General features: G+C 44.6%; 1 protein-coding gene across 2 annotated transcripts in view; it reads right to left on the bottom strand.

Annotated features, from left to right (window-relative positions):
- Positions 1-22,810, bottom strand: part of KCNK10 (potassium two pore domain channel subfamily K member 10) — an 80,034-nt gene that overhangs the window by 33,741 nt on the left and 23,483 nt on the right. For both annotated transcript variants that reach the window (XM_083502388.1, XM_083502387.1), the window contains 2 exons: positions 18,773-19,110; positions 277-394 (listed from right to left, as the gene is read on the bottom strand). In XM_083502388.1, the coding sequence (XP_083358514.1) occupies positions 277-394; positions 18,773-19,110 (456 nt within the window). The remainder of the gene's footprint in view (positions 1-276; positions 395-18,772; positions 19,111-22,810) is intronic.

Below are 22,810 nucleotides of genomic sequence, written 5' to 3'. Positions count from 1 at the left end.
GTGTCTGCCTAGGGGGCACCAATGAAGACCTTTTGTGGGGGACATGGTGTCCAGGGACACTGGATTGTTGATCTGTGTGGTGTGTGTGTGTGTGTGTGTGTGTGTGTGTGTGTGTGCAAAATCAAGACAGAAAGACAGCTTGTGGTGGGGCTGTGCTGCCTGCCCCTATTTTCCATGCAGAAACTGATCGGGATTGTTTGCCTACATGAACAGCCCTACAAAACCCCCACTCTTTTCCATCTCTGCCTCCATCTTAAATACTATATAAATGCATACCTATAGTTGTGATGACGGTTCCAGCAAAGAAAAAGGCACTTCCAAGGTCCCAGTGACTGCTGCTGTTAACGGGATCTCCAACAGGATTGACTCCGGCACTGGTAGCATTAATGAGCCTCTGAAAAAAATATCAACAGTAAAATTAACCCACAGAATACTTTATTGTGAAATATAGCACAGCTGGAACTGGACTTCAATGGAAGCTTAGGAACTAGGAAACTGCTTCTATCAGGTTGTCCATTCTACCTCTGCTTTAACTGACAGTGGCTCTTCATTAGAGGTATTTCCCATCACCCAGGACCTTCTCCACATAGTGCATGTGTACTGCCACTGAGCTATGCCTCTCTCACCAAAGCTCACTGAGGAAATGTGCAGCATGGAGATCTGAACAGACACACTCAGAAAGCACCGTAATGCCTTCATCTCATTCATATCTAATCACCACCATCACCACAAACCATTTAAATCACCACAAAACATTTGTACAGCATTGCAGGCACTTGATGCCCATCACCTCAACAGCCCAGTAAAACAAGCCAGCATTACTACTGCAGATGGGGAAGAGAGGGTTGAACCAGACATGCTGAAGACCACAGGTAAAGTGCTTACCTGCCTAAGCATTCAATGTGTCTCCTGCCATGTTTAATTGCATTTATTGTGTTCATCTTCCTAGTTGCATAGAGCAGTGGTAGCCAATGTGGCAACCCTCCAAATATTGTGGAATACAACTCCCATCATCCCTGACCATTGACCATGTCATGAATGCAACCTGGGATCAGAGAGGGAAAGGACAGAGACCATGGCATTGGTACCAGTTGTGGAAATCTATTAAATTCATTTATTCAAGAGCTCTCAGTCACACAAGCTGTGTAGGAATAGAGTTACCAAAGGCAGTTGCTATGTCTAACTAGATGGCTGGTCTAGTAGAACAGGTGGGTGTATGAAGGGCGCTTCATCCTGCTCTTTGGGGGTGCTACTCTCATATTTTAAGTCCTGCTTATTTAAGGTAGCCATTAGCAACCATTCCTCTTTGGTAATGTTGCATAGGGCATACATCCATCTTCATACGAAATAGTAATATTACATGAGCAAATTCACATAATCTTCAGGCTTGTTTTTTAAAAAATATATATATCTGAATTGTGATGGTGCATGAAAACCATGCTAGCTACGTCAAATGGAAGTTGTAATCCACAACATCTGGAAGGTATCACGTTGGCATTAAGAAACTATGATTCTCTGGCTCACAAAAGAAATGGCTATTTCCCCACAGCGAGTGCATTTGGGTGGGAGCGATTGGCAGAGGACTGTTTACATGGGAACGCCTTTTTCACCTGTCTCTAAGGTTTCACAGCCTCTTAGGTTTGGCCCTGAGGCTGAGGGAACGATGAGGGACACCGACCTGACCCTGCGAACCCCATTATTTATTTATTAAAAGCAGAAGTGAAATTAATGCCCAGGTTGCCTTGCAGCTTAAGCAACCCACAAAACCCGACCAACAATAAAGGGCAAAAAGAAAGCAACAGCAAAAGAAAGAAAGAGGCAGCATATCGTCTCAGGGCAAGCTTCAGGAAGATTAAGATGAGCAGCTCAGCAAAGAAATGTCTCTGCCCTGTGTTGAAAGACCATCAGAGAGAAGAGGCAAGGTGAACCTCCATTGGTAGGGGCTTCCAAAGCCTTGGCATAGAGACAAAGGAGGGTCTTCCCTCCATTCTAACCAAGTACAATGGTACCTTGGGTTAAGAACTTAATTTGTTCAAGAGGTCTGTTCTTAACCTGAAACTGTTCTTAACCTGAGACACCACTTTAGCTAATGGGGCCTCCCGCTGCCACCGCGCCGCTGCTGCGCGATTTCTGTTCTCATCCTGAAGCAAAGTTCGTAACCCGAGGTACTATTTCTGGGTTAGCAGAGTATGTAACCTGAAGTGTCTGTAACCTGAAGCGTCTGTAACCCGAGGTACCACTGTACAACTCTGGTGCTGAAACAATGTGGAGAGCCAGGGGGAGGAGGGAGATCTCTGTGCAGCATGGCTCGTGTTGGTCAAAAGTATCCAAAGCCCCAAATCATTTAATTACCTCTGGTTATTTAATTATCTTTGAATGTTTAATTACCCTAAAATCTAGATACCTAAACAGGGAAAAGGGAAGATGGAAAATGTTAACAGCATAGCTAAAATACAAAGGAAGGGGACTAGGATGTCTATCTACTAAGCTCCCAATGGTGTCAGGGGAAAATTTGTTTGCTACATAGCGGAATCTCAGAGTGCAGAGAGCATTCTGTTTATTTACCCAGAAGAGCATAAATCAGCTTAATTGACACCTCAACGTGACAGGCAGGCCACGGCACGCTGTCACCTCAACTGGTGTTACTTCTGCCAGAGGATGCGTCACCTTCTCCATTCCAGAGGCAGCACCGTATGCGGCATGACCCAGAGTACGAGAAGCACATCTGTGGTTCGCCCAGCCTAACGTGTTTGCTCGGCCAAAGGTGTGCAGTGCACCTCCAGGAACGAGTTGCCTGACAGCAGCGCACCCCAGACAAAGGCTGCTTTGGCATTCTGCTTCTGACGTGACAGCGTTTTTCACTTCATGAATTTAGGGCGGTTTTAGTTCAATCTCTAAGGATGGCCTCCATCAAAGTATGGGGGGGGGTTCTGTCTTCCTCAAATAAGAATGCAGAAGGGGGAAAGCTTTACAACTAAACGGACCAGTGTGCGCTTGTTGAACAGGGAACCTTTTCAGCCCATGGGCTGCATTTTCTCATGCACAACCTTCCCGGGGTGGGTGGAGTCAAAGACAAGAGTGTGTGGAGCCATAAAAGGTAAAGGTAAAGGGACCCCTGACCATTAGGTCCAGTCGTAGCCGACTCTGGGGTTGCGGCGCTCATCTCGCTTTATTGGCCAAGGGAGCCAGTACAGATTCCGGGTCATGTGGCCAGTATGACTAAGCCGCTTCTGGCAAACCAGAGCAGCACACGGAAACGCCGTTTACCTTCCCGCCGGAGTGGTACCTATTTATCTACTTGCACTTTGACGTGCTTTCGAACTGCTAGGTTGGCAGGAGCTGGGACTGAGCAACGGGAGCTCACCCCGTCACGGGGATTTGAACCGCCAACCTTCTGATCGGCGAGTCCTAGGCTCTGTGGTTTAACCCAAAGTGCCACCCGCGTCCCGCGTGGAGCCATGGATGTGGCCTTTGCTTTTGCATGAAAGGCTACATTCCAGGCATCAGAGGTTTCTGCAACCCTACCCCCATCTTTCCATCTCCCAAGCAAGAGGCATTATCACAGTTCAAAGACACATTCCAACCACAGTCAATTGGGGGGTTCAGAAAGTGTGCAGGAGAAACAGAGGGGGGCAGCCGCATTGCACATGCAGAAGTCCTTGTGCAGGGCTTCAACATATGGGGTTCCTGAGAACAATCCTACCCTGAATACCAAGGGTGGCCTGGGGGGAGTCCCGAGGGATAGACAGAGTGGTTTGAAGGGTTTCCAGCCTGAGGCTCCCATCTGTTGTCTGATTTGATCTTTTCTACAAAAGTACTGTGGGGTTGTTGTTGTTGTTTTTAATTATTCTTCTGAAACAGACTTTGTGTGTATTACTCACTGTGCAAATGGCTCTGTGAAGAAAACATGATGTAAGAAACAAGCTCACAAAGGCATCTGAATAGCTACAAACCTAGTGGTACAAAAAAAGGGGGGTGCTACACCAAAAAAATCAACTGGTTTTAGTTGATAATTAAATGTTTCTTGTAAGCTACTTAGAGGTTTTATTAGAAGGAGGAGGTATACAAATCTTTTTAAGCAAATACATATTAACACATGCAGGAAGGGAGGCAAGTCTCAAATTGATACTATACCAGAAAGCTGGTTCTTGAAGAATAAAAGAGAACCCTAACACATTTCTCTTCAAAAAATTTCCACAGGACAATACAGTGGTACCTCAGGTTACATATGCTTCAGGTTGCATACACTTCAGGTTACACACTCCGCTAACCCAGAAATAGTGCTTCAGGTTAAGAACTTTGCTTCAGGATGAGAACAGAAATCGGGCTCCGGCAGCCCGGCAGCAGCAGGAGGCCCCATTATCTAAAGCGGTGCTTCAGGTTAAGAACAGTTTCAGGTTAAGAACAGACCTCCGGAACGAATTAAGTTCTTAACCCGAGGCACCACTGTAGAGGGTTGTGTTCTTTATCTTTAAGGAGAACTAACTCCTATACAGAAAAAAGTCGCACTGAGATAAACGTGACTTAGGTGATTTCATGTGGATGCAGGGCTGTCTTAAGCATATGCGGTGCCGGGGTGCAAAGATCTGCCCAGCGCACCACCACCCCAGGTTGCCCAATCCCAGGTGCGCAGGAGGGCAGAGCAGACCAGCCACCTCAGTGTCTCACTAACTTAGTCGCCCCTGAACTCACGGTGCAGAGCAGCCGGCAGCAGAAGAGTCCGCCATGGTGCTCTGACCAACGGGCGGGCTCTTCCCTGACTCAACTCTCAGGCCCTGGACTCTTGGCCTGGAGCCCCTGAGAGCCCGGCGCCCGGGTGCCCCACACCCCTAGTGCCTATGGGTAAGACGGCCCTGTATAAATGTTTATTGTTGAATCAGTATCATGCATGCAAGTTTTTTTGTAGTGTCCACACAATATTGTTATCATCAAAATGTCAGCTCATATCCCCACTCCAAGAAAACCAAATTGCCCATTTTTCTTGCTAATAGACTCCTGGCTAATCCATAAATATTCTGTCAAACACAGAACAGGTCACCAGCTTGAAGGTCTAAGAGAAGATGGAAAGGGGCTGAGGAATTACGATAATCAAGAAGCTTTTTAATAAAGTTATAGTCCTAGACACTGAGATTGAAAACATGTACAGAATAAGATCAGTGATCCATTTAGCTCAGCATTTTCTACACTGACTAGCACATGTTCTCAACGATTTCAGAAAGGAGTCCTTTCCAGCCCTGCCCAGAGATGCTAGGAATTGAACCTTTTGTGTGCAAAAGCATGTCTTCTTCTTTGGAAATCACTCATAGCCAAGTAAGATTGTCTTCCACAAACACAGTTTTAACAGTTAGTCCATAAGTGACTGTGGAGGCCAATTCTGGATCCACACATCCTTCCACAATGGGGACATAGGCAAAGCATGTACCCTACTACTGAACTATGACTCTAGGCATGGGTCCACAATTCCCATCTACCTGCACGAACTTCCATTCCCTCAATGACCTTAGGCCCAATAGTTCAGGGGCAGGGGGCGGGGAATCAAAACAAAACATGAAAAGTACCTTTGAAATTTGCACTCCATTCATTAAACTTTGGTCCCTTTTTATGGATTCCACCCCGCCCAAGTCCAGAACATGCTGGGGAAAGGGTTGCCAACCTTCTTGGGTGCATGGCTGCATTTGCAAACCAGGAGGAAAGGCAGGGGGAAGGGACCCTGTGGGTACCAGGGGAGATCTCTTTAAGTGCATGAGCATTCAATGGTGACACTTTGGTAACCCTTGCTCTGGAGCAGCCTTCCTCAACCTTGGCCCTCCAGATGTTTTGAGACTACAGTTCCCATAATCCTTGACCACTTGTCTTGCTAGCTAGGGATCATGGGAGTTGTAGGCCAAAAACATCTGGAGGGCCAAGGCTGAGGAAGCCTGCTTTGGAGCATACATGGAAGATGAAAAAGACAAGCTCTCTTCATGTACAACCCCTGCCAAAAACAGGCAACAGACTGAGAGCTCAAATGAATGGATTCCAAAATCCATTCTACCCTTTTGAATTATTTGGTAGATCACCACTTTTCCCCGCTTTTGGGAGACTGCATTGCAACAGACATGCTTTAAGTTCCTATCTTGTTCTCTGGAATCATTGTCTTCATGAAAAATAAATTAGCTCCTAGCCACACTCTGTAAGAACATCTTTAAAAGAGTGAATGAAGTGTAAACAGCACTACGGGCCTGCAGAAGGCTTGGTCAATGGCTGTCAGGTGGCATATTCATCGCACAAAGTGATATTCCCTGGTGGCCAATTAATTGCCTGAGTTACTGCCATTGGTGAGGAGGGGGGAAGGAATAGGTCATGACCCATCTCAATCCTGCATAATTTTGCCAGCTAATTTCACTGGACATCATAACTCTGTTAAACTGCGGTGTGTGTCTTTTTATTTCTTTTGTGGTTGTTTTTAGTACATACTTGTAGTGATATAACTTACTGTTTTCCCAATTGCTCTTGTTTATTGTGTTTTATGGCCTACTGTAAAATAACCTGGAAAATTTTAATAGGAGGGCAGTATAAAAACACATTCAATAAAATGAAATAATGAAAGCATGAGTCTGTATGATGTGTGGTGGACAAAAAAAGTTATTTTATCTGTAAATTGCCTTCAATTGAGAAGATTCCAAATAGCCAACAGTAACCAAGAAAAGCACAGACAGGATAAAACCAAACAGAAACAAAACTATGAGAGTGACAGCACCTCACAGGAATGATCTACCCCAAAATGACATGTTAGAAGTTTTATATTACTTCTGCGAGGAGCTTGGACTTGTGGGACTTTCGTAACTGAGGAACAGACTCTACATGAATGCAAAGATGCAGTCCTCTTGGTGATCTTAAACCGGGTGGAGAAATATATTTCATCCAAGGCATTTGGGGCTTGACAAGTTAAAGCCCATGGCTTCAATTGCTATCATCAGAAAGTAACAAGAAGCCAGTGTTGATTCTTCATCACTAGTACAATATGACGGCAGAATTCTACATTCTATTATTACGCAAATTTATGAGGAATCCTAAAAGGCAGCCCCAGAAAAATATATTACCATAGTCTACCAGGAAGTTACAAAGGCATGGATGATTAAACTGCACAAGATTAGTGTGATATTGTCCATTTCACAGCATGTACAATACTAGGTTATTTAAATATCTGAATCGAGAATTAATTCATCCTATTTTGATTCACTTACTTACTTATAATTCAATAATTATTCAGTCCAAAATAGCTTCTGAGAACAATCTAGCCTCTTGAAAAACCCTATCCTGCTTTGGTGAGCGAGTATCCCAACTGTAAGATGCAAGATGTAAGCGCGGGTGGCACTGTGGTCTAAACCACTGAGCCTCTTCAGCTTGTCGATGGGAAGATCAGCGGTTCAAATCCCTGCAATGCAGTGAGCTCCTGTTGCTCTGTCCCAGCTCCTGCCAACCTTGCAGTTCAAAAGCCCACCAATGCAAGTAGATAAATAGGTACTGCTGCGGCGGGAAGGTAAAGGGTGTTTCTGTGTGCTCTGGCTTCCATCACAGTGTTCCACTGCGCTAGAAGTGGTTTACTCATGCTGGCCACATGACCCGGAAAGCTGTCTGTGAACAAACGCCGGCACCCTCGGCCTGAAAGCGAGATGAGCGCTGCAACCCCATAGTTGCCTTTGACTGGACTCAACCGTCCAGGGGTCCTTTACCTTTACCTTACCTGTAAGATGAGGCAAAATATTTGTGGAAATAATAGGGGCAGGGGTCCCACTTTTCATGTAAGAAATGTGTGGGGGGGAATGTGAGTCTTATCAATTATAATAGAACAGTTTTCTCTCCTCGCACCAATTGCCCTACCCAAATTCTAGCAAACTAGCAAGAAATCCTGTTATGGTAAATGTGCTGTTGATTATAATTTCCAAACATTTAGTAAATGTGTAACAGGCTCTAATGCTGGTCACACACAAATTTGTAGAATATGTTCAAAGGCTGTGCCAGCAGCAGGTGGTGGTGGGGCTGCTTTGCCCACCTGACCTCCATCCGGCTGAGTCACTGCAACACACTGAGATGGAGAGGAGGTTTGCAAAGTGCAAATGCGCCATCAGGAAAGCCAGATTGGCTCCACCAGTCAGTTTACACCGCGCAAACTTCACTATGCCATCCGCTGTTAAGCTTTGGTCTTTCTCTACCCAACCTCTTATGAATGCAAGGCAGCCCTTTTGGTAGCAGTACCTTCTCTTTCAGATCACCTCTTCTCTGAATTAAAACAGACACTGATTGGCATTCTGACAACTGCTATTTATTTATTCTCTCCAGCCCTTGCTGGACGTGGATACCAGTTGTTCATAAGAACCTGATGTGGCTGTTTTGGCATAAAGTTGACTTCATTTATTCTGCATATAAATATTAGTGCCTTTTTGTACACCGCCTTTTGGTGTTTACATGGAAGGTACTATAGAAATAGTTTAAACATAATGAACTGCGTCCCTAAAATTTGCTCTTTCTGAAATATAATTTATTTCATGGGTTTTTCTGTTTTGCTCAAGTGATCCACACAAACTCATACTGGGAGCCAACAGCTGTCAGTTGACACTCTGCTTTTTCAGTTACTATTGTTACTTTTTTTTTTGCATTTCCTTCATTTCACAAATTGCTTTCCAGCAATGAAATCAGCAGTGTGTCCATGCAGTGATTACTGTGCCACGCAAGGACCAAATGACAGCACCATGCTCCCTGTGTCGCGCAGCACAGAGCCCCAGGTGTAATTACTTTAGAAAAGAGACACTGGCGATTTCATTAGGGAGGCTAGGACCAAACTGGCCCCACCAAAGCACAAACACTCCTGGCAGAACACATTAGCATTAGACAGCTCAATCTGAAAAGCAAGAGTTACTGTGAGAAGCAAATAAAGGCAAAGGATTTATAAGAAGCTTTGCCCTGAACAAAGCAGTCCACTTACTCCCCCAAAGTCCACATCTCCCAGTTGGTTTATACTAGAGATCTACAGTCTATATAAACTGGCCAATCCACTTGAATTAATGTGTGAAAGTACCACCACTATAGCATAGTTGATCTCACTGGTTCGGTGTTCCGCCCTGTGGAACGCCCTTCCAGCAGATGTCAAAGCGATAAACAATTACCTGACATTCAGAAGACATCTTAAGGGAAGTTTTTAACGTGTGATATTTTACTGTATTTTTGGGTTCTATGGAAGCCGCCCAGAGTGGCTGGGGAGGCCCAGCCAGATGGGCGGGGTATAAATAATAAATATTATTATTATTATTATTATTATTATTATTATTATTATTATTATTATTATTCCCTCAGCTTACAGAACTGCTAGAATTTATGCATAGAGATGACATTCATTTGGTTTGCTTTTTAATATGAACCTTCCAAATTCGCAGGGAGTTCTTAGTATGGGCCCTTCTCTGATGTCTTCAGTAGGCAGTTTAGACTTTTTTTGGCCAGGTTTTTTAGTGAATTTTAACCTTGCGTGCATGGTCCTATTATGTTGTTATTCTGGCTTCTTAGTGTGTCCTGTTTTTTTAAACTGCAAATTATTTTATTATGTTTATAACCCAACACGCTTCCATCCTGGAACCCAAGATGTAGTTCCCATGCAGTCATCCGCCCAGCCTCAGTCACTGACCATACCTGGACATACTTAGCTTCAGCAAGATGGTGGCCTTGTGTGCCTTCAGACTGTACCCTGGGACTTATAATGAGCTTGGAATTGTTGTAATCTGCTATGGCTGGGGCTGATGGGAGTAGTGCTCTGGTTGTAAGTAAGGAGGCAAGCAAGTGGGGGCTGGCTGAGGGGTGCCCCATTCGCCCTAACGGAGCAGCCTCCGCTGACTGAAATCGTTCCTGCCACACACTGAATCTGTTCCATGGGAGCATTCATTTGCAGAATAAAAGGAACCAGGCACCGCCACTGGGAGAGTCGCGAACCAAGTATCCAACAGAACAGGTCCTGCTCCTAGGGCCTTCTGGTGGTTCCCTCACTGCGAGAAGTGAAGCCACAGGGAACCAGGCAGAGGGCCTTCTCAGTAGTGGCACCCCACTGTGGAATGCCCTTCTTCCAGATGTCAAGGAGATAAAGAACTACATAACTTTTAGAAGACATCTGAAGGCAGCCCTGTTTAGGGAAGTTTTTAATGTTTGATGTTTTGTCACTTCTTCTTCTTCTTCTTCTTCTTCTTCTTATTATTATTATGACCATCATCATCATTATTATGCCACCCTGAGTGGCTGGGGCAACCCAGACAAATGGGCAGGGTATAAATAAATTTATTATTATTATTATTATTATTATTATTATTATTATTATTATTATTATTACATTGCAAGTAAGTCTCACTTTAATTTGAATTGTTCTTGGCTATGTGCAGCTCTGAAGGCATCTAAGGCAGCCGTGTCCAAGGAAGATGCTCCACTGGCTCTCCATCATTCTGCACACAATTTCTTTTTTTACAGGCAGGTCAACACTTGCTGCAATGCAGTAAGATCCTGTGCCAGCTGTAGGGAAGCATCATTTTTTAAAATCCACATGGAGGTATGAGAGGATAGTGCTTTAACCCTTTAGCAACAGTACTCTTTAAAAAAGCCACCCTTCACCTTCTGACCTTCTGACCTCTTTACTTACAACCTTTGGGGGCAGTTTATGTTTAAAACATGTGCTTCTGTGAGGTATGTTTACCCATTTCCCAGCACCTAAGCAAAAAAAATCTAAGAGAAGATTTCCTTTACCGGCAAAAATCCATTCCAATACTGTGCACTTGCTGGCCGTAAGCCATTTGATACGATAAGCAGCTAAACCTATTTAATTTACTTTTCAGAAACGATTCCCGTTCGAGCCCACAAAACGCCTAAGGACAAAAGTGAATTCCCCTGAGGAGAAGCTTGCTTAGAATACCTGGCTCGTACGCTGACAAAGCCGGCCCGCTCATTAGCTCCGCGATCATTCATTACCTCAACTGAGGTTAAAGGAGAGGAGAGAAAAGGAACAAAAATGCTCCACGGCTGGGCAAAAGCAGACCGACCACAGCACATAGCACAGGAGGAAACAATGCATGACAAAAGGGAGAGAGAAAAGCCAGCTGCTTCTCAGGAGAAAAAAGGGTCGGAGCAAGAGCCTCCAGCCTTTGCAGGCCCAGAACTTACCTTTCACTTAACCTTCATTGTTTGTGCGTGTGAGTGTGTGTGTCTCCCTGCATGCACATTTTCATGACATCTCCCTAACTGTTAAGTTCCACATTATAGATGAGCTTTCAGACGGCATAAAATCCACTTCTGGAACTATAGTGGGATACAGTCCGAGCTTAGTACTCATTTCCAGAAATAATCCATAACATAGTGGCGCTGTGGGTTAAACCACAGAGCCTAGGACTTGCCGATCAGAAGGTCGGCAGTTCAAATCCCCGCGATGGATTGAGCTCCCATTGCTCGGTCCCTGGACCTGCCAACCTAGCAGTTCGAAAGCACGTCAAAGTGCAAGTAGGTAAATAGGTACTGCTCCAGCAGGAAGGTAAATGGCATTTCCGTGCACTGCTCTGGTTCTCCAGAAGCGGCTTAGTCATGCTGGCCACATGACCCGGAAGCTGTACGCTGGCTCCCTCAACCAATAAAGCGAGATGAGCGTCGCAACCCCAGAGTCGGTCACGACTGGACCTAATGGTCAGTGGTCCCTTTACCTTTTAATGTGGAAACAGCTGGAGAAACATAATGAAAATGGAATGAAGTAACATGTGAATGCAGCCTGTGTCTTATGCCTCTCTCTTCCTCAATTGCTCCCCTCCCACCTCTTCTCTCTTTCTCTGTCTCGGTTTCTCTCTCCCCCTCCCCCTCCCCCCATCTTTTATTATTTCCACTTATATTTCTTGCTTTCTCTCTTTCTGAAAAATTGCGGTTGATGGAGGTCAACTTAAAGTAAGGTGTTGTGCAGTTTGGACTTACAACCCACCAGCAGAACATCCGTGACAAACCCCTGGAACACACACTCCACTTCTGCAATAGCAGCATTTGCAGGTCATGGAAACCCACGGCTAATGGCTTAACATGAACCCGTAGGTGGCTTTTCTGCTTTGCTCTTCCCCTTGCACAAGAGGGGTGTCAATTTATTTTTTATCAGATAACTTCATTTCTTTCTTTATTACATTTCTAGCCTACCTTTTCTCCAAGGAGCTCCTCCCCATTTTATCCTCAAAACAACCCTCTATGGCAGGCTAGGCTGAGATTCTGTGGCTGGCCCAAGGAGAAACACAAATGAGGGAGATTCAAGCATTGGGCGGGGATATAAGAAAAGGATAGGAAGCCCACTAATACTCAACTGGCTCTTGTTATATATATTCTACAGGCATCTGGAACTCCCAAAGTGCTCTAAAAATGGCCAGTTGGCAACCATAATGGCTTGATGACCTACTTTGCACAAGCAAAACCAGAACTGACCTTTCAGGGAATAAATATTTCACTGAGAATGGACAGAACTGCCGGGTTTCATGCCACTGACTTTTGGCAGAGCAGAATGTCTTCCCCCCTCTCCTACACAACTAGGGAATGGATTGGAATGGCCCTGATCCAGCGAGGGGAAGGTAATAAAAACACCATTGCATTAGAGACATATGTGTGTGCACGTGTGTGCTCACTGAGTTGTGAGGCATAGCACCTCAAACTTCCTCATAAGGAAGCTGTGCCTGGAGGAAGAACCGTGAGGGGAGAGACGCTCTCTTCCACCTGCCTTACTCCAACCTCTAGTCTCTGCTTCTCAATTTCTATTGCATTATTTTATGTACTGTGGCTTGCCATTGTTTTATTGATTATAGTTTAGAAATTATTTATCATAACTGTTAAGGGTGAATTTCTGTTTAACTTTTATATGCTGATATTATTCTTGTATACGATTCTAATGATTGTTGAATGTTACTTTTTTGATGTAGGTTGCTTATTTTAAAGTTAGGTTTTATTATCACACTTTTGTATTGCATTCGATTGTTATAAGATGTACATTTTTTGTTTCTTCAGCTTGTAAACCGCCTTAAGTATTGTAAGATAGAAAGACTGTATACAAATTAAAAATGATGATGATGAAACTAAATCATTCCTTTCACTTCAGTCAGGTTAAGTTGAGAGGCAATGATTAGCGCAAGGTCGTCCAGTGAGCTTCATAGTTGAGCAGAGACATAATCCCAGGTCCCTCTGGTCCAAGGGCAACCCTCCATCCACTACTACACACTGTTGTTTTTATCTTATAAATGAAACTGGGGAGATGCATTGGCTTGTTGGAACTAAATCAACCAAGTCTTGTAGTGCTATGTTTATTTGTTATCATAGGCGTGCTGCCTATGACAACTCGTGCCTATTTTCCCAAGCAACGGAATTTCCCCCAAGGGCTATATTAAATGGGGGGTTTTCTGTATGGAAAATTTCCAGTCTCTTTGCATATTTCTTTGGGTTCTCTCTCACTTACATTTGTGGAACAGAAATGTACTCTGTTTTGGTAGGCATGAGAAATTATTATTATTATTATTATTATTATTATTATTATTATTATTTATGTCTACCCCACCCATCTGGCTGGGTTTCCCCAGCCACTCTGGGTGGCTTCCAACAGAAGATTAAAAGTACATTAAAACACCAGTCATTAAAAACTTCCTTAAACAGGGCTGCCTTCAGATGTCTTCTAAATGTCATATAGTTGTTTTTTCCTTTGACATCTGATGGGAGGGCATTCCACAGGGTGGGCACCACCACTGAGAAGGCCCTTTGCCTGGTTCCCTGTAACTTCGCTTCTCACAGTAAGGAAACTGCCAGGAGGACCTTGGCGCTGGACCTCAGTGTCCCAATTTTATGTTCCATAGCTCAGTGGTGGACCTTCTGCCTTGCAAGTGGAAGGTCTCAGTTTCAATCCCAACTGGCATCTCCAGGCAGAGATGGGAGAGACTCCTGCCTGACATACGGGAGAGCTGCTGCCAGTCAGTGTACACAATACTGAGCTTGATGGACCAATGGTCTGACTTGGTGTAAGGTAGCGCCCTATGTTCAGGGCTGTGCAAAGCTGGTTAGTAGGCCCAGGCCAGTTGGGAAATGTAGGCCCCATTTCAATAATATTTACCAAAAGGGACCCCTTTTGCTTCTACCAGGAGGACTCAGAGTAGCCCCCTCAAAATCGTAGGCCCATGCCAATTGACCCACCTGGCCCCTGTGTCTAGTTTTGGCCCGCCTACATTCCTATGCCACATGTATCTATTTAATAAGCTATACTGTGCTTTTCAAAAGGAATAACAAGAGCAGTAATGATGGCAAGTCCCATCCCACAGCAGCAACAAAGCACAGCAGATTACCCTAACCAACAGCACCACAAAAGATCTAGTTAAAATGGAAAAGCAGAGCCAGTGCAATCACATTTTGGCCAAACTCCTGAAGGTGCAGAATATTAGTAGGCGGTCTTCTACCCTGGGGACCAAAATCCCAATCTCTTTTTTATAAAAATGTGTCCCCTCATGTCTCTTGAAACTTCCCCATTCACGATTCTCATTGGACCAGTCCTGGTCTCTCAGCCTAACCTCTCTCATAGGGTTGTTGTAAGGATAAAACGGGGAAGAAGAGGGCCTTGTGTGCTACCTTGAGCTCCTTGGAGGAAAAGTGGGATAAAAATGTAACAAATAAGTGCATAGTGGGGCACTGAACCCATCCATAGCCTACCTTACCTCAAAATTTATTTTATTTGTACAAAGGTGTCTTACAATTAAAAGAGCTAAAGTTCCCAGAGTGTTGTAACAATCCCCCTTCACGGGGTTTTTGGGGAATTGTAGTCCTGTGAGGGGAATGGGAGTCTCCTAATAACTCTCAGCACTACATAACTAAAGGTAAAGGTAAAGGGACCCCTGACCATTAGGTCCAGTCGTGACCGACTCTGGGGTTGCGGCACTCATCTCGCTTTATTGGCCGAGGGAGCCGACGTACAGCTTCCGGGTCATGTGGCCAGCATGACTAAGCCACTTCTAACGAACCAGAGCAGCGCACGGAAATGCCGTTTACCTTCCCACCAGAGATACCTATTTATCTACTTGCACTTTGACGTGCTTTCAAACTGCTAGGTGGGCAGGAGCTGGGATCGAGCAACGGGAGCTCACCCCGTCGCGGGGATTCGAACCACCGACCTTCTGATCAGCAAGTCCTAGGCTCTGCGGTTTAACCCACAGTGCCACTACAGCTCCCATAATTTGGGGGGAGGGAAGAAGCCATAGTGCTTTAAATGTTTGGTGTGAATGTAGCCTGAGCCAGAGATCATAGTCCATATGCTAGTAGGGAGAAGTAAAACAAACATAATCTGCTCATGCAGGATAAAGCATGCATACTGCAACATGCGAAAGAAGTCAGTGAATTTCCAAAATCTTCATTTTCTTTAAAATTCAACTAAAACCCCCTCTAATTTCTAATTAACAAGCACACTATCAAGAACACCTCTTTCATACAACTATACAGGACTAATGAGCAGTCCTGCAGCCAGTTCCTTGATGTTTGTAAAAAGAAATATCGCTATGAATGAAAGCGCCACATTAAAAGCAACAATACCAGGTCCTTTGTTTTTTTCCCCCACACAACACAAACATCACGAGCAGCAACAGAGCCTCCTCCCACCCCCCGCCTGCCCCACGTTTACTGACAGGAAAGAAAACCCATTAAACTGCACAGACAAGAATCAGGTCACCAAGGCCACTCATATACTCTGGACCCCTGCTTAGTTTGACAAAGAAAGGCTCTGGAAATAAAGTCACCTTTCAACCGAGACCTGCAGCAAGATGAAATCTATTTCATACAGACCAACACACAGCTGTCGGGTGATAACAGTTTGTGATCGCTACCCCATGCATTGAATTCAGATGGAGGGATTAGGCTGGAAGCCTCCATCTATTATCATTGGTTGGTCTCTGTGTGGGGTGTTTAAATCCCTGTTTGAAGTCACCTTAAAGGCTGACTTCTGATGCAAGAATGCATGCTGTTTCAGGATCCTTGCAAATGAAGTCACATACAAAGTTGATAGGACAGCTGCTCCAAAGCTTATATATGGCAGAAGTGTGGTGTTTTTTTTTGCTTGGGATTTTATTAATAGCTGGCCATCCTGTCAACCCATTTCTTGCTCTCTTTGGCTTCAAACCTGCCGGCTTGCAAGACAGCCAACATGTACTGCCAAGAGGTTTATTGGTTTAAGTACAACTTCACACTTTATTGGTGTGCACTTGCCAGTTCTAGCATGCTCTTCCTCAGCCAAGTGGATCTGGCCATGGATGCTCAGCCGATCAGCTGTTCAGCTGCTGTCTCCAACTACCTGCCCCACCTTTGCTGGCTTGCAAAACATCTGGCTGGGGGGTCCCCTCCCTTCCTAACCCATTAACATTCTTCCTTAACCGTGAGTAGTTAGAGACCATGGAGGTGGTGCCAGTGGCGTAGCGTGGGGGGGTGCAGGGGGGACGGCCGCACCGGCCGCAACATCTGGGGGGGGCGCGCTCGCACTCGCAGCTCTCTGCCCCTACCGGGTTAGGGGGCGCAAATTACTTGCCTTGCCCCGGGTGCTGACAACCCACGCTACGCCACTGGGTGGTGCTGAATTCCTCCTACTAATAAAAACAGAGTCAAAACTGGATGTCATTGTTTTCCAGGTTCATATGCTGGCCTTCCTCCCAAACACACAAACAACAAAACGGCTAAAAGCAATGTCAATACAGATGCAAACTTGGCAAGATCTCTGCATAAAAGGCTTATTGGAAGAGGAAGGTCTTCAGTAGACAAAAAAGACAGCAGAGACTAATTCCTATCTAAGGAAATCCAAAGTGTAGCTGCCACAGCACTAAAGGCCATGTCTTTTGCATTTCTTCTTTCTAATCCCATGTGTTCCCTAAAGCAAGGATGGGCCCGTGAGTCATCAGTCTGGGGCCAGATGAAACCCATGGAGGACTCCTCTCCTTGCCTCTTCCCCCCACACGTCACTTGGCCTGAATAGAAGGGGAGGGCTGAAGCTGGGGAGGGAAAGGCAGTAGAAGCTGGTTCCTTCGGGCAAATGAAGCACTGCACCACCAACCTCAACCTGCTCCCAGCCAGCCCCTGGCTCCCTTCTTACTTACAACCAATCCAGAAGGTACCATGGTCTGTAAGCTTCCTTCTCCTTGGTCTCACTGTTGCCTTTGTGGAACTCAACAAGGAGGAGGATGGGGTCAAAACATGAACTAGTTGGCTCTGTCTGTTTTCATCTCTGGCGCCACCTACTGTTGGCCTCCCTGCCCTAACAGGCTCACCACTGGGGGAATATAACTCCACCTCCTTATGTGCTAGACCACCCCAATGAAATCAGCTGCCTGCGCCACAATTAGGCTTGGGGGAAAAGGTTGTTTCAAGTGCACTTGCTGTGTGGTGGAGGGGTGATCTTTGTGGACACTACATCTGGGGAGGGCTGCTGGGAAAGGTGTGTGTGTGTGAGAGAGAGAGAGAGAGAGAGAGAGAGAGAGTGCCCTTGAGGGGGGTTCTGGCCACACCCAATTTTGCTTTGGTTCTGCCTACCACTGCCCACCAAGGCTAGCCATGAGGGAGTGTGGCCCTCATCCTGAAAAAAATCTTCCTACTCTTCTAAAAGGTCAATGAGCAATATATTACTGCCGTGTTACAATAGTACATTCAGAGAGCCAGTATGGTACAGTGCTCAGAGTGTTAGACTATGACTTGGGTTGCCAGGGTTCGAATCCCCACTCAGCCATGAAGCTCACTGGGCGACTTTGGGCCTGTCACCGTCTCTCAGCCTAACCTACCTGACAGATTGTTGTGAAGATAAAAATGGGGGTGGGGAGCCATGTATACTATCTTGAACTCCTTGGAGGAAAAAAGTTGGCATATTAATGTAATAAAATAAAAACTGGGGTTTGTGGACTATACATGCCAGACCTGCTTCTGCCTGAACTTGGAAACATTCTGAGTGGAAACATCTCTTCAGATCTTTTCTCCTCAACTTCCTGTACGTTTTAGATTCAGGTAGGTATATATATATATATATATGTTTTCGTAGATTTTCACGGGTACAGGAATGCAGGTTTTGGTGTCCTCGGGTGTCTTCCCGTGTAAAAGTTGGGGTGTCTAGGCGACGTTTCTGTTCCAGTAACAAGAAGCCGAAAGCACCAGCCTGAAGATGACGAGTGAGACCTCGTCGAAACGTCGCCTAGACACCCCAACTTTTACACGGGAAGACACCCGAGGACACCAAAACCTGCATATATATATATATATATATATATATATATATATATATATATATATATATATAGTCCAGTAGCACCTTAGAGACCAACTAAGTTTGTTCTTGGTAGAAGCTTTTGTGTGCATGCACACTTCTTCAGATACATTTTAGGAAACAGTGGCTGGGATCCAAGGGATCCACTGCAGCCCCTTCAGGTCACCAGGAAAACCACTCCAGAACTTGTGCAAAAAGATGCTTCCAGATCACACCTCAAGTAAAACCACACTTTGAGCATGGCACATTCTCCTTAACCATAATTTTAACAAGCCACAGTTTTTTGCTTCAGGCATGACAGAAAGCTGCACTTCACTTAAAACCAAAGGCAGGTGGTCATAAAACTAAAGAAAATGGGGAGGAGGAGCACCCAAGCCCAATGCTTGCCATGGTTCATTTACATAGTGGTGAACCATCATTTCCCATAGCTTCAAATCTAGACCGCAGTGTCACTGAGTTTCATTAGTATGTCCCTTCTAGTTTTCTCACCTTAATCAATTCCTCCAACTCCTGTTGAGATACGCATTTGTTCTCCAGAAGGAAATCCGCCTTGTCGTTGGCTGTTCTGTCCTTCTGCCTGCTTTCTTCTGGCTGCTCCAGGGCACGAAACACAAGTCCCCCGGTGACCAGGTAGGCCACAACCACAAAGAAGATGGCCACCACCGTTTTCCACTTCATGACCGTCTGCAAACCCTGTGATGGGGCTTCCATGCTGACGATCACAGTTGTCCGGGGGGAGGAAATAGAGAGTCGTGGCCCCGGATTGTGTGCCTTGGCTTTATTGCTCTCAGGTTCACACGCCAAGGGAACAGCTGCTGGAACAGTCACTAAAACAAAACAAAAAAAGTAAATCAGGATGTTAAATTCTCTTCTTGATAACAAGAGTTTTGGTTTTCTTTTAGATTTACAGTTCTGAGGCCCTCCTGACTGCATTGCGACCTATCAGAAATTCACCTGACTGGGATTCAGAGGGGACCCTATCTGTTGCAGCACCCATTCATGGATTGAGCTCCCTATGGAGATCAAGCAAGCACCAACAATGGGATGTTTTCACAGATTTAAAGATCTTTCTGTTTACCTTGGAATTTCCTTGCTGTTGATAATGAATTCTGGCTGCTGCAGTTGCTGCAATTTTGTGTTCTGGCCTGGATGTTTTCATTGTTGATATTTATATTAATGGCTTTTATGCCTACAGTGAACCATTGTTGGGATTCATAAATGAAAAGTGGTATATAAGTTTTTTAAACAACCAAATAAATAAAAATATTATAACCAGGGTATTGTGCAGCCTGCCACAAGCATATCTCCTGCTCCCTGGCTCAAAGAATACACTAATGATTTCCATGATTTTTCCGTGTATAAGACGCCCCCATGTATAAGACGCCCCCTATTTTGGGGGATTCCAAATTAAGAAAACACCCCTCAGCACTGTATCAGACAAGCCCCAATGTATCAGACGAGCCCCAATTTTAAACCTAATTTTTGGTTAAAAAAACCTAGTCTTATACAGAGGGAAAATATGGTAGTTTATTTGTTTATGTGTGTGTGTTTGGGAGCATTTATACCCTGCCTACTAACTGAAGTCTACAAATAATAACTTGCTGTCTTTTCATGACAACCAAAATCAGCTGCCTGAGGTGTCTGCCTCACTCTGCCTAATTATAGGGCCAGCCCTGGTGTTACTTGTCCGTTAACTGTATGGATGAAAACTCTGTAACAATGATCCTAGACTTTTGCCCAGTAACTGCTGTTTTTAAAAGTGGAACTTGGCATGAATTTTTATTATGCTTTTTATGAGCTTAAGAAGACTTGCTGTTCTATATTCCTACAACACCAGATCTTGACATCAAGCATTCCCATCCCTTTCTGTCCCCTTGACACACATGGAGCTATCCAAGGTGCTGAACTGCATTCTAGACCTTGCCCTTGCCTTGCTGTGATTGCCTAAACTGGAATGCTGATCTTAGATCACGACTCTGCTACTGATGAGGCCGTCCCTTAAAACAGAATATAGCGGCGTAAGTTTTTTGAGGCTCATTTCATCAGATGTACAAAGCGTTGTTCCAAGTTAGCAGGCAAATACATGCACATGGCGGGGGGTTGGGGGTCACAAGAAGCAAGGTCAGAGGGGAATGAAATGCTAAGAAACAAAAAAAATGCCCTGTGACTAATATGATCAAATTTAAGGCTGCAATCCTGTACACACTTACTTAAGAGTAAGCCCCATTGAACTAAATGAGACTTACTTCTGAGTAGACAAGTATAAGAATGCAGTATGCTATTACAGTGACTGTTCACAAGAGGTAACAGGGGTCAGCAAACTTTTTCAGCAGGGGGCCAGTCCACTGTCGCTCGGACCAGGTTGGGGCTGGACTATTGGGGGGGGGGGGAATGAACAAATTCCTATGCCCCACAAATAACCCAGAGATGCATTTTAAATAAAAGGACACATTCTACTCATGTAAAAACACACTGATTCCCGGACCTTCCGCAGGCCGGATTGAAAAGGTGATTGGGCCGGATCCGGCCCCCAGGGCCTTAATTTGCCTACCCATGGTTAACAATAACACAAACATCCTGGCATTAGCAAGCTCAATTATACAGGTAGATGGTTAAAATAAGGGTGAAACTGCAAGCAACTTTTATAAAAGGGGAAATTGAACTGGAAAAGTGGCACCCTGAACTGTTCCCTCATTAAAATCCCACCACATACACCAAGGAAATCAGCCCTGCTTGGAAGGTGGTAGGGATATAGATACCATGAGTCACATTGTCTTTCACACAGATTATGAGATTATTAACTCATTAACATTTAGCAGTATAATGATGCAGAGGGCCAGGAGGGCCATAATAAGGTTACTATCAGAGGCTTGGAATACGAGTCTCTGATCTGGGCCCAAAACTTCCTAAGCAACTTTTGTTCCACCCTTGTCATTTAATGGCTGGAAGTGAGGGAGCGGTGAATTAGTTCAAGTCTCTGTCATAAACGCACTAAGTGGCCTCAGGCAAGCAGCTATTCTCTCAACCCTCAAAGCTAAAATACTACCTTGCAGAAGTGTTATAAGAATTGCTGTGATAACACATGCAAAAGGCTTTCTGTATTTGTATTAATATTTTAACAAAGCTTTCCTCAGAGTAGAGCCGTTGAACTTAATGGCTCTAACTTAGTCAGGTTCATTAATTTCAGTGAGGCTACTATGAGGAAGACATAGTTGAATTACACCCATTATTATTATTTCTCAATCGGTAAGCGGGAGAACTAAATAATTACTCAGTTTAGATGTATAAAGCCTAGCATCCCGCAAATGTTACCTCTGCCTATTTTTCTGATTTTCAAAACAATGCATAAAGATGTACAGGGTGTTCAAAAGGTAACTACACCTATGGACATTTACTTACAGTATAGTGTAGAGTGACTTTTTGAACACCCTGTACATAGGCTCATGCAACAGGAATGAAGGGTGCAGAACCAATCTATTGGCGAACAGGAGTGGTGCCATTCACTTTAATGGGAGATGGGTTGCATCAAGAACACTCACAGGTGTTTCTCATTCACATCAGTTATGTCGGGATCGAGGCGCCGACCTGAAGTCATTAGTAACTGTGTTTGATCATTTACAAATTGCACAGTCTCCAGAAGGATCATATTATTTCAAGCCTTTGAGAGAAATGGTGTCAGAAGTCAAAGGTTAATCTGCACATGTTAGACAATGTTTCCGATAAATGGTGTATTAGAATTCCCTGAAGTGTGACATCATCTTTCAGAGAACCTGCCTTAGTGCCTCCCAGGAAAGCAAAGGGGTTATTTTTGCCTTTTGCCTTAGCATCTTATAAAAGGAGCAGTGTGGTCAGGTATTCTATTTATACAGTCCTGTCTCCTTTAAAAATACATTCCTATTCACCTCAAGTTTGGGTGAACTATCATAACAAATATTGTATGTTATGTGCCCTAGCCCAACAGTACGCAGGGTAGTGTTGCAAGTTTCATTAGCCCCAGCCAGCTTGGTCAGAGAAGATAGTCTAAAATTTTTGGAGGACATCATCATGTCAGCTCCCCATTGCCCTTTGCACCTTCTAACCAAGCACATTTTATTGTCAAATCTCTAGGATGTGTGGGGTGGGTGTAGTGGTTAGAGTGCTGTAGAAAATCCAGGAGACCAGACTTCAAATCCTCACTTAGCCATGAAGCTCACAGGGTGACCTTGAGCCAGTCACAGTCTCACAGCCCAACCCACCTCACAAGGTTGTTTTGAGGATAAAATGAAGGGGTGGGGACTGTGTGCAACACTTCATGCTCCTTCAAGAAGAAGTGGGGTATAAATGCAGAACTTAAAGATATCAATCACCAAGTTTATAGGAAGCGGGGTGGAAAGATCCTGAAAACTTTTCAGTGCACAATAAATAATGCAAAATGCAATCCATTCACAAAGGCTGTTAAACTCTGAAAAAGTGTCAATAAATTTACTAAGCTATTCCCATAACTTGATCCTAATAGCAATTTACTTCACTGGCATTTGATAATTTTGG

The sequence above is a fragment of the Podarcis liolepis genome (genome assembly GCF_965112155.1).
Source record: "Podarcis liolepis genome assembly, chromosome: 1".
Taxonomy (NCBI): domain Eukaryota; kingdom Metazoa; phylum Chordata; class Lepidosauria; order Squamata; family Lacertidae; genus Podarcis; species Podarcis liolepis.
The sequence above is the reverse complement of the archived record's forward strand: the minus strand, read 5'-3'. Positions and strand labels throughout refer to the sequence as shown.